A 12,466-nucleotide genomic window follows, 5' to 3' on the forward strand; every position below is an offset into this window, starting at 1 on the left:
ATACATTTTTGTTCTTTCGACACCTAGTGCTTCGGAGGATAATAACGTCAGATTTATTACAGTTTTTTTCCCAATTGCTAACACACAATTTTGCAAACTTGGCTGTTTTTTATCAAAATACTCACAATTCACAAAACCACACACCCAAACTGCAAAATACCTCATATAGCCTACCGTATATACCACTGCAACCAAAACTACATACATCATTTATCAAAAGCAAACTTTTGCATTGAATGGCACACACTTCATTCATATTACCAGTTTTTGTCTAACCAACTACACACTATTGGTTCAGTGAATGTAAAAAGAGCCATTTTGAATGGCAAAATGTGTGTAAAGCAGGAAATGTGTTTAGACTTTACGAGACAGAGGTTTTGCTCTCCATGTCAGTTTAAATAATTGTACTGTGCATGTCATTTTACTGTGTTAGGAATTGAAAAAAAAAGTATTTTCTTTTCGATTCATTCAATAATAATAATAATAATCAAGAGGAGATTCAAACATTATTACTGTGTTTTTAATATATTATGTGCATATTGATTACTGTTTGTATTGTCACTAGTAACATGCATAATTAATAGCAAAAGTAATGTATATTATTGCACATGATATGAATAACAGAACTGAAGATCAGTCATTGAATCATTATTAGGGCTATAAATCTGCACTTCTGCAATCGAGCTAACTGTGTCCGAATGAATTACTAAACACTGTCTTAAAATTATTTCACATCACAGAAAAATAGACTACTAAATAAACTGTTTATAGGGTTTACAGTGCATGGCACGATTTAAAAAGGGCTCAATGCTCCTGTGTGTGTGTGTGTGTGTGTGTGTGTGTGTGTGTGTTTGTGTGTGTGTGTGTGTGTGTGTGTGTGTGTGTGTGTGTGTGTGTGTGTGTGTGTGTGTGTGTGTGTGTGTGTGTGTGTGTGTGTGTGTGTGTGTGTGTGTGTGTGTGTGTGTGTGTGTTGGGTAGGTTTAGGGGCAGGGGTAGTGTAAGGGGATAGAAAATTCGGTTTGTACTATAAAAACCATTACGCCAATGGAAAGTCCCCATAAAACATGGAAACACTGTGTGTGTGTGTGTGTGTGTGTGTGTGTGTGTGTGTGTGTGTGTGTGTGTGTGTGTGTGTGTGTGTGTGTGTGTGTGTGTGTGTGTGTTGGGTAGGTTTAGGGGCAGGGGTAGTGTAAGGGGATAGAAAATTCGGTTTGTACTATAAAAACCATTACGCCAATGGAAAGTCCCCATAAAACATGGAAACACTGTGTGTGTGTGTGTGTGTGTGTGTGTGTGTGTGTGTGTGTGTGTGTGTGTGTGTGTGTGTGTGTGTGTGTTGGGTAGGTTTAGGGGCAGGGGTAGTGTAAGGGGATAGAAAATTCGGTTTGTACTATAAAAACCATTACGCCAATGGAAAGTCCCCATAAAACATGGAAACACTGTGTGTGTGTGTGTGTGTGTGTGTGTGTGTGTGTGTGTGTGTGTGTGTAGTATAGCATGAACAACTCTCAGCCATGGTCACTAATTCAGTAGTGTGTGTATGTCATGTGACTGTAGATATGACCCTGCTAGTTTAACTCATATTGAGTTGCTTCAAACACCAGGTTTGCTCATTTATACTTCGTAGCTAAAAGTTAAACTTAGGCGACACAATCAGTTAAAAATAAAAATCTGATGATAATTGTGTGATATGCATGACATGTTTATTGTGGCGTTTGATGGCGGGATGATCTGTCACTGAAAGCTGGAGCAAAGCAAAGCTCGCTCCTCCCACGCCAGAGACTCTGAGCTTCCTAAAGGCTGATTAATGGAGACCCCATGGGCCGCGAAGGCCTTGAAGTCAGAGCGTATGAAGTCTGATGTCTGTGCCATTCACATGCAGAGGATGATGCTTTCAGACACAGAGCAAACGGAGAATAACTGGACCAACTAATCTTGGGTAAAGAAGTGAACACTACAAACACACTGACATGTAGACAAGACTGAAGGTAGATTTGATCTGAAAGCGGTTCTCAGGACAAACACATCCGGTTCTGTGATTTTTATGAAAAGGGGGCGATTGACGCCAAAGAAGCCTTTGTGATTTCACATTCACGGATCGGTTCATAACACAATCCATTGGCATTTCAGTTTATCCTGTATACACTCAAAAAAATTCTGGGTAAAAAAAACAACCCAATGTTGGGTCAAATATGGACTAACCCAGCAATTGGGTTGTTTTAACCCAGCGATTGGGTTGTTTAAAGCAAATATTTAACCCAACCACAGGGTTAAAACAACCCAATCGCTGGGTTAAAACAACCCAATTGCTGGGTTAGTCCATATTTGACCCAACATTGGGTTTAAACAACCCAATTGCTGGGTTAAAACAACCCAATTGCTGGGTTAAAACAACCCAATCGCTGGGTTAAAACAACCCAAATGCTGGGTTAAAACAACCCAATTGCTGGGTTAAAACAACCCAATCGCTGGGTTAAAACAACCCAAATGCTGGGTTAAAACAACCCAAATGCTGGGTTAAAACAACCCAATTGCTGGGTTAAAACAACCCAATCGCTGGGTTAAAACAACCCAATTGCTGGGTTAGTCCATATTTGACCCAACATTGGGTTAAAACAACCCAACATTTTTTAGAGAGAGAGAGAGAGAGAGAGTGTGTGTGTGTGTGTGTGTGTGTGTGTGTGTGTGTGTGTGTGTGTGTGTGTGTGTGTGTGTGTGTGTGTGTGTGTGTGTGTGCAGGTATTACAGGAGAGGGTGAAATATGAGGACATTACCCATGGCCCCACTTTACAAAAGGCTTATAAATCACACAGGAGGAGTTTTTATGAGGAAGTAAAAATGCAGAATGTTTCAGGGCTCTCAAGTTTTGAACTGAGTTCAGAGTGAGATTTCGGCCGTGGGTTTGGCTGGGTATGGGGGTCTGATATGAAAAATGACAAATTCGTACAAAAATTTTTTTTTGCCACCATGCACAATTTAATTAATGCTTGAATAACACCTATGTCTCCTTTCCATTAAAAATAATGGCTAGTGCAGTGATGTGGCATAATTTTTGGAATTGCTTGAACATGTTAAACACATCTAATTATTTCTGTAATACATTTTAATTTTAATTTTAATTTTGCAACTTATATAAAGTATTAGCCTACAATATACAATTTATGTTTAAATTTTATGTTAAAACTAGTGTAGGAAATAGCAAATGTAAATTATATTATTCAATTTGAATTATTATTTTGCTCCAAATGTTGCACACATGGCATGGAAAATGTAAATGTAAATTTTGAAATGCATTGCCATTTTACATATTGCATTGCAAATTTTATATCGCTACACTTCAGCTTCCATAAATAGGGGTGAGCACAAATATATTTGATATGTAATTATTGTTCGAAAAATAAAAATAATATTGAAATTTTACTATATTGCTTCGCTGGCCTAAATGCAGTAAATCCATTATACAGCCCTCTAAATCTCGCAGTTATAACTAAATCCACTGGGTGGTGCTGTGGAGCGGGTTAATAACTCGACTGTATTTGATCACTTATGTCGTCTGCCTCGTGATGTTTGGAATTACTTAAATGAAAATGATCTTACAAAATGGAGTTACTTTTAATAAATTAATTAATGAAAGTGAGTTAAAAAAAATTCACATCCAAACACCAGTGGAATGAGGACAGCTGTCCATCACCGCATTCACGAGTGCAGGTGAGCACAGATGTTCACTGAGTGAGCTGCGCAATAACGTACGATAGCAAAATGCATTTCATGCAAATCATAATTGAGACAAGGCTTCCTTTAAGTTTTGTTGAGGGATTAAGAACAGAAAACAAAGTGCTGTCAGAAACTTATCTTGACACCGTTATCTTTGTGTCTCTGCGTCTGTCATCGGGGTTTGTAGTTGCTCATTTGATTCAGTGAGCGAGGCCGTGCGTGTGGGTGGAGGGAATATCTATATCTTACCCAGATACAGCAAATCTATTTTATGATTGGCTGTTCGGTCTCTATTTTTATTAGATTAACTGGTGCGTGGCAGGGCCGTCAGAACTCTATGGGGAACTCGCTTGATTGATTCCTCTAATAGCGCGTTACCCTGGAGATTTCTCTGCGTGAGAAATACAAGGTGTGGCGTGTGAGCGTGTGAACGGGTTGAAATGCGTGTGTCTCACGCCCAATGCGTGAGACTTGAGAGCCCTGTGTTTCCTGTGATGGGTAGGTTTAGGGGCACTGTGTGTGTGTGTGTGTGTGTGTGTGTGTGTGTGTGTGTGTGTGTGTGTGTGTGTGTGTGTGTGTGTGTGTGTGTGTGTGTAAGAGAGAGAGGCCCAATTGGATCCCATTACAATCCTGTATAAATGATCCTGTGGGATATTTATGTTTTATGAGACAAATCCTAACGGTTCCAAAATTATATAAATTCTAAATGGAATCCTGTACATGTTTCTTATTGGAATCCTTTAGGATTTTTGGACAAGGGAACCGTTTATTTTAATAAACTAAATATCCTTTTCTGCAATGGCAGGATTCCATGGATGTTGAACTAATTAAGATCCTTTATTTATAAGTGTAGCCTGAAATAAACTGCCTTATATTGCTTTTAATGCATTTCTCTAAAATCAGTTGCGGTTGTGGCAACATGACTAAATAGTGAAGTTGGTTAAAATCCCGTATGGTGTGTGAATGCTTACTCTACTCTCTCTTCTCCTCTCTTCATGGACCGCATCTGATCTCTCCATTACTGCGACAGAGGAATCGCGCGTTTTTCTTCGGAATCGCGCGTGACTGTGTTTCTTCGCGATTGTTTAACTCTCAAACCAGACATTCGCATCGAAAGCATTTTATTGTACAACATCTTTGTCATTTATATGCTTCTTTGTCAATATAGAACAAAAATAAATCATGAAAATGTACAGGTCAGGTCATGCAAGAGTTAAAGCTACTGTAGAAAAATATTTCGTTAACCCGTTTCATTGTTTTGTTAACCAAATTGCATGAGATATACACTGGAATGCCGCTGGAGGAGTTTTCTGATCACATGCATTAGTGAAATGTTTCCCCAAACAGGCCGAATAACTCAAGCAGAATACGGATCTAGAAGGAACGATTCGTTTGAGACCAAAAAATAAAAAAAAGTATGGCAAGCCGGCTCGTCTTTTAATCAAAATGCTTATATCAGGAATTAGATTTATACTGGTAACAATGGGAGTTTTTATTACCAGGAATTACATTTTCTCTAGTAAAATGGTAATTATTAAGGCCAATGATGACGTCATCACTCACAGAAATACGAATAATTAAATTTCAACAATTCTTGAAACAAGTAATTGCATTTTCACTAGCTAAGCGTTGCCATTAAAGTTCAATTGCTGACATCAAGAATGTATTTCTTACTATTTGAAACTCCACATATCAGCAATACAATTCTTAATAGTGAATATATATATAGGTGTTATTGTTACACTGTAATAATGTATTTAGGTACTGAGTAATAATAATTAACAACATGTTTTAAACTATGTTACAAGGACACTGTAAATTAAAGCGTTACCAAAAAAAATCACAAACTCTATTTAGGTTACACTTTATTTTAAGGTGATTTTGCTTTACTGTAATTATGCATTAATATTAAGTAACTACATGTTCTTACTATAGGGGTTAGGATTGGCTGAGGGTTAGTTGCATGTAATTATGCATAATTTACTCCTGTTATTATTATGGTAAGTAGGCCTACATGTAACATATGTAACAAGGACACTGTGAAATAAAGTGTTAACCAAAAATGTCATTGTTACTAGTTGAAATCTGATTCCTGATATCAATATTTAGCATTTTAACTATTGAAAATCGAATAGTTGATGTCAAAAATTAATATCCTGCGATTGATTAAAAATATAAACGGCTTGCCATAGGTATAAGGTGTTCCGCGCACAACTGGTGTAGAAATAAAATAATAAATAAATAAAATAAATAAACAGATTTTGTATTTTCCCCTCGAAAACACAAAATGAGAAACGCAGTAAACCGCGGAGGAGACGTGCTTTTTCCACGAATGCACACTTATTCCTCCGACATTAGCGGCTCTTCACAGTCACTCTTGTTCCGTCAGATCGTCCTCCAGCTCGAGCCGTTTCCCGGGATGCTGTCGCTTCTCCTCCGCGCGGCTCTTGTTGGCGTTATCCAGAAGCTCGAGCAGGATGCCGGCTTGATCGCAGCCCGCCTCGTCCCAGTCCTCGCACAGTCTCTTCCCGGGATGCTGGCGCTTCTCTAGGTCCGAAAAGTCTCCAGCCGCCGCCGCGTCCTCCTGCAGCTCGCGCCGACCGGGGTGCTGTCGCTTGTGGAGCAGCATCAGGTACCGTTTCCCGGGATGCTGTCGCTTGGAGAGCTCGCTCTGGTCCTCCAGCATCAGGTACCGTTTCCCGGGATGCTGCCTCCTCAGCCGCGCGCTCTCCTCGTCCTCGCGCTTCCCGGGATGCTGCCTCTTCTGGAGAGCAGGCGCGTCATCTTCGTAGTCTGCGTCGTCGCGCTTCCCGGGATGCTGACGCTTTCCCGGGTGCTGCCTCTTCTCCATCCAGTCCGTCGGGGACACGAGAGGCTCTCCTGGAGGGGGACAAGGATTAACGCACGCGAGTAAAACTTCTGAAACAGTTCTGATCGTCTTTATAGAGGACGCTAAATAAATGACATATGGCAAATGCGCAACATCGAGCTCTTTTTTCTGATTGCCGCTTTTATTTTTCATTTCACTTGCTGTGCACTCTAAAAAATGCTGGATGTTTTTAACCCAATGTTGGGTCAAATATGGACTAACCCAGCAATTAGGTTGTTTTAATCCTGCGGTTGGAATAAATATTTGCTTAAGACAACCCAATCGCTGGGTTAAAACAACCCAATTGACCTGACATTGGGTTGTTTTTAACCCAGAATTTTTTAGAGCGTATGCATCAATTATAGTTACACTATACAATAAAGCATTACCAAATGAAGTGTAACACTTCGTTTGTTTTTTGTTGTTGTTGTTGATTTTTTTTTTTTTGGGGGGGGGGGGGGGGGGGTAATCCTTTATAATCACACTCTAAAAAAATCTGGGTAAAAAAACAAACCAATGTTGGGTCAAATATAGACTAACCCAGCAATTGGGTTGTTTTACCCCTATAATAAATAAATGTAGTTAATTTTTATTACTCAGTACTTAAATTACTATAGGATTAGGGTGTGGTTTATAGGAAGTTGCATGTAACTACACTCTAAAAAATGCTGGGTTGTTTTAACCCATTGTTGGGTCAAATATGGATTAACCCAGCAATTGGGTTGTTTTAATCCTGCAGTTGGGTTAAATATTTGCTTAAGACAATATAAACCACACCCTAATCCTATATTAAGTACATGCAGTTCATTTTTACTATTCAGTCCTAAAATGAGTATTTACACTGAAACAGACACATTAAAAAATGGGTTACACTTTATTTTAGTATCCGCGTTACAGTGTTAATACGCATTTAAGTACTGAGTAATAAAAATTAACTACATTTATTTATTATAGGGGTAAAAATAAGGTTTTGTTTAGGGTTATGCATCATATACTGTTGAGTACATGTAAAGCGTTACCCCAAACATGCACACACTCTATTTGGTTAGACGTTATTTTAAGGTGTCCGTGTTACGATATATTTAAGCTGTGAGTGATAGTATTAACAATTTGTACTTAGGGTTACGAATAGAGTTTGGTGTATGGTTAGATGCTTGCAATTGCGCATCATTTACTGTTAAGTGTAAAATATGTTACAAGGACACTGTAAATATATATATAAAAAAATGCATAAACTATTTAGGTTACCCTTTATTTTAAGGTGATTTTGCTACACTGTAATTATGCATTAATATTAAGTAACTACATGTACTTAGGGTTAGGGATTGGCTGAGGGTTAGTTGCATGTAATTATGAATAATTCACTGTTATTACTGAAGTAAGTACATGCAACGTAACAGAGACACTGTGAAATAAAGTGCTGTATTTATTGCCTATTTGTTACATAAACAGATAAATCAATTCTTACAGGTTTTACTTCAGTTTTGGGTCGAGCAATACATGACACCATTTAGTGTCTCTAGAATATATAGTTCATAAATATAAATGTAATAATAAGAGTTTCAACTTTTTTTTATAACTTTACAAGATTCAGCTCTTTTTTCAGTCAGTTTAATGCAATTTAAGTTGATATGACTTAAATTTCCAAGTTCATGTAAGGCACCAACTTTTTTTTTTTTTACAGTGTATTATTGCTTTTGTTAATAATAAACATTGTTTTGGAAAATATAAGTGAGTAGGCTAGTTATTACCGTGAAAAATACAAAACAATTCAAAATAATCCCACATTCGAAACATACAAAAGTAATCTAGATAAAAAGTATGCATTTCTGATCAAATCTCTGCGAAGTGTTATTACACTGTAAAAAATATTTAGAAAATAAGTAACCTGGTTGCCTTAAAATTTTGGGTCCATTGAAATAAAAAAAATTGAGTTAATACTATGAACCTTTTTTTAGATTTGACAACCTTCTTAAAATATTATTAAAAGATTTTGTAAGCATGTTGGGTAATTGTGTGTTTTATTTCTGATGACGCAGCCAAATAGTGCTATTTTCATGATTTATCACATTTTTTTATGTGGTTTAGACACAATAATATTTTGAGTTTCTATTTATTAAACAAATTTCCTTCATTGTATCAACTCAAATTTTTAATTTCAATAAACTCAAAATTTTAAGGCAACCAGGTTACTTACTTTTTTAAGTTAACCCAACAAAATATTTTACAGTGTAGTTTATCTGGCATTTTAACGTTGTGTTTTGCACAGAGAGTGTGTGAGCAGGCACCGTTGTGGTTGTTCTCGTCCTGCATGTGTGTGAGGATGGAGCGGATGAGCAGGGTCTCGGCGCGCTGGAAGAGCTCATCCAGAGACGGGTCACCTTCGGCCGGCACATCCTGACACCGGAGGACCGTCAGAGAGGCCAAGAGGAACACACACACCGCCCTCATGACAACCGCTGTCCTGCACACACACAGTCACACACACCTGACAAACAACACTGAAGAGTCCATCTCAAGACATACACTCTTCAAAATCAAGAAGCTTCGCTGCAACCATGGCATCTTTCCAGTTCTTTACAATACAAAACATAGATCATTCAAATGTTCTACACACTAAGAACAAACCTCGGATAGTTTATGGCATCACCCTTATATTTTATATATACGTAGTGTTATGAATATGGTCATGCATCTGCACTGTAAAAAAAAAAAAAAAAATCAGGTCTCCAATTGAACATTTTAGTGACTGATCACATCTAATTTTTTAGTTGGCCACATTGAATCTCTGTGAATTCACAGAAATTTAGTTTGGCCAACTGACCTACACTCTTCCCAATCAAGATGCTTTGCTGCTTCCAGCGAACCTTTCCAGTTCTTAACAATGAAAAACATTCACTGAAAAAAAAGGTGTGTTGGATTAACATGATTTAATACGACCGCTCCACATGAATCAATTAAGTTAAACAAACATAATTTCCTCACATAACTTCAGCATCATGGAATGAAGTCATTTTTAAGTAACCCAATTGAGTAGCCTCAAAATGATTTTAATATGTCTCCCTAACAGTGGTGTGGTGAGACCCTGCCTCTTTTATTAAATCACAAGCGTATTTTGTATTTTTGTGGTCATTTGACTGATTTCATGGGCGTCGGAAGCAAATAAAAAGTGGGTTGGTCCTCTCTCAGAATTATTTTTTTTACTGGAGTAACGTTAGATGCCATATACATTAAATACAAATATACCGCCGTTTACTAAACGATTGATTGGGTCAGACTAAATTACGGAAATCAGTGAGTTATTAACCGTGGCTATAGTGTAGGGGTAAGAGACGTCATCAAATTTAGATGCAAATCGATCTGAGGTTTGAATCCGGCTTTAGCCACACTCACTCTACTCCCCTTTCCCATCACATATCAGATCAGAAAGGCGTTTATTTTCTATAAAAATTGCGAAAATATTAGAAAAGTGTTTCTCAGTTAGGTGTAATCAGACATCTGCTGAACTAGAGACCATCAAAGTGAGTGGGTCCATTATCATTGGTCATTATAAGTGGGTGGGCAATCTCCCGCACACACACAATGGTTCCGACACACACGATGGATTTATAAGACTGGACTAACTAGCTTTCATTCTGTTAGTCAGCAATAACTCATAGTGAACATGTCAAGTGTTATGAAAGGCTCTTTATTGACATGAGCTGTCTCAGTCCACAGCCTGAGCAATCGCTCCAATCTTCTCCACTATGGTAACCCAGTATAATTTAAATGGTTCTAATTATTCAAACATAATTAAATATTAAACACTATTAAACCGAATTAAGTCTCGCCCTTATCTAATTTTGCCCAAAAAACACATAAAATAACACTTCACTTCAACAATTTCACTCTTCAAAGCATGCTAGGAACTTCAGTTTCAGCAAAAGAAAAAGCAAAGAAATCACGTTTAGAAGAGAAACACAATTTTGTGTACATTGCAAATAATAAGATTAAGTAAATTGGACAATGTGTGTTTTCCTTTTTTTCTCAGTGTTCTTTAGATCCTTCAAATGTTCTACACACAAACAACAAATCTTGGTTATTCTATGGCATGACCCTTATATTTTAAGTGTTATGAATATGGTCATCATCTGTAGATGAGAGAGAAGCCCAGGTGAAGTAAGTGTCTTACCTGCAGCCGAGAGCTGACTGACCTGTAGCTGATGGAGACTGAAGCTCGTCCTCTGATGCGCGTGACCCGTTCAGGCCGAGGTCAGCGAGTGAAGCGTGAGAGGCGCGCGACTGCTTTATATAGGCGCTCGGTGACGTGCACGCGCAGTTCCGGGTTCGCCCTGAGGGGGGCAGTGTGCCGCTATTGGTCCACCCACACTCGGTTCATTCATAAAAATGCTTTTTATTTTTTGGTTTCATTCTACTCTTTATTGTTGCATAATGTTTCACATAATATAAGATAAAAACACCAGTAGGTTAATATAGTGATCCTTATAACAAGTAAAGGCAGGTGTCATATGGCAAGCCATTTTGACATTTATTTATAAATTCTTGATATAAAGAATTCACTAGTAGTAAAAATGTGAATTCTTGATATCGACAATGACGTCATCACTCGCAGAAATACAAATTATTGATATTAACAATTCAATTTCAACTCTTGATAATTGTATTAATATAAACTCTTGATATCAACATCTCAATTTTCACTGTAGTTGAAATGTTAATTCTTGATATCTATAAATGTATTTCAACGTTACTATTATTTCTAATATCAGCATAATTGCAGATATCTAATATGGCTTTCTTACTTTTCTACATTTGTGATATTAGAAATTAACACTGTCACTAGTAACAAGCGAATTATTGATATCAAAAATTAACATTTTACTATTAGAAATCCAAATATTGATATCAAGAACAGACATTTGCACTAGTCCTATGTAAGTAATGCTATAAAAAAAAATTATGTGTCAATAACTGTATTTCACTTGTTAAATCTCACCATAGGCTGCCATTCAAATTCAATTGTTGATATTAAGAATGAATTTCTTACTAGTTGAAATTCCAATTTCACATAAATACTAGCTAAATATATTAGAAATGCAATTTTGACTAGGAAAAATCATCATTTTTTATATCAATACTTACGTCGAACTAGTGCAAATATATGTTCTTGATATAAACATTTGAATTGCTAATAGTAAAATGTTCATTTTTGATATCAATAATTCGCTTGTTACTAGTGACAGTGTTCATTTCTGATATCACGAATGTAGAAAAGTAAGCAAAAGTAAGAAAGCCATATTCCATATCTGCAATTATACTGATATCAGAAATAACTAACATTTACAGATATCAAGAATTAACATTTCAACTATAGTGAAACTTGAGATGTTGATATCAAGAATTTATATTTTTACAATAGAAAGAATTGTATTTTTGATATGATAAATTGGAATTTCAACTAGTAAGAAATGAATTATTGATATCAACAATTACATTTGAATGGCAGTCTATGGTGATGTTTAATAACTAGTGAACATATACAACACTGGTCGGAAACTAACGGTAATATCTGTCCCGCGCCTGCAGCCAGATTGTTTTGATAGCGGCTGGTTCTGAAATATATCTGTCATGATAGTAACGGAGGCGAGCTAGTGAGAGCTGTGCAGGTAAGCTCCCCTTATGTCAAGAGACTCTCTAGTCTAGTGGCTTAAGAAAAAAGTTGCATCCTTTAACCTCATTGTGTTATCTGGTGCGCCCGTGTATTCAAGTTCAAAAAACTGAGCAAAAAAATGCAAGTCTTCCTCTGTGTGGAAATCCTTCGACATATTTGTGAAGGTTGTTTAGGAGAGTCTCCTCAGACTATAAAAGATGCTCAGACGCACC

At 37.1% G+C, this 12,466-nt stretch overlaps 1 protein-coding gene across 3 annotated transcripts; it reads right to left on the bottom strand.

Annotated features, from left to right (window-relative positions):
* Nucleotides 1–4,818: 4,818 nt before the first annotated feature.
* On the bottom strand, nucleotides 4,819–10,915 carry trh (thyrotropin-releasing hormone). 3 transcript variants are annotated; one of them, XM_067412932.1, is made up of 3 exons: nucleotides 10,777–10,915; nucleotides 8,872–9,047; nucleotides 4,819–6,594 (listed from the first exon to the last, which is right to left on the bottom strand). In XM_067412932.1, the coding sequence occupies exons 2-3, from the start codon at nucleotides 9,032–9,034 to the stop codon at nucleotides 6,086–6,088; spliced, it is 672 nt and encodes a 223-aa protein (XP_067269033.1). In that variant the 5' UTR covers nucleotides 9,035–9,047; nucleotides 10,777–10,915; the 3' UTR covers nucleotides 4,819–6,085. The 3 variants fall into 3 exon arrangements, with proteins under 3 accessions (XP_067269033.1, XP_067269032.1, XP_067269034.1); XM_067412931.1 differs by having other exon boundaries at nucleotides 10,755–10,828; XM_067412933.1 differs by having other exon boundaries at nucleotides 8,872–9,071; nucleotides 10,755–10,825.
* Between the last annotated feature and the right edge of the window lie 1,551 nt (nucleotides 10,916–12,466).

The sequence above is a fragment of the Pseudorasbora parva genome, chromosome 13 (genome assembly GCF_024679245.1).
Source record: "Pseudorasbora parva isolate DD20220531a chromosome 13, ASM2467924v1, whole genome shotgun sequence".
NCBI lineage: Eukaryota > Metazoa > Chordata > Actinopteri > Cypriniformes > Gobionidae > Pseudorasbora > Pseudorasbora parva.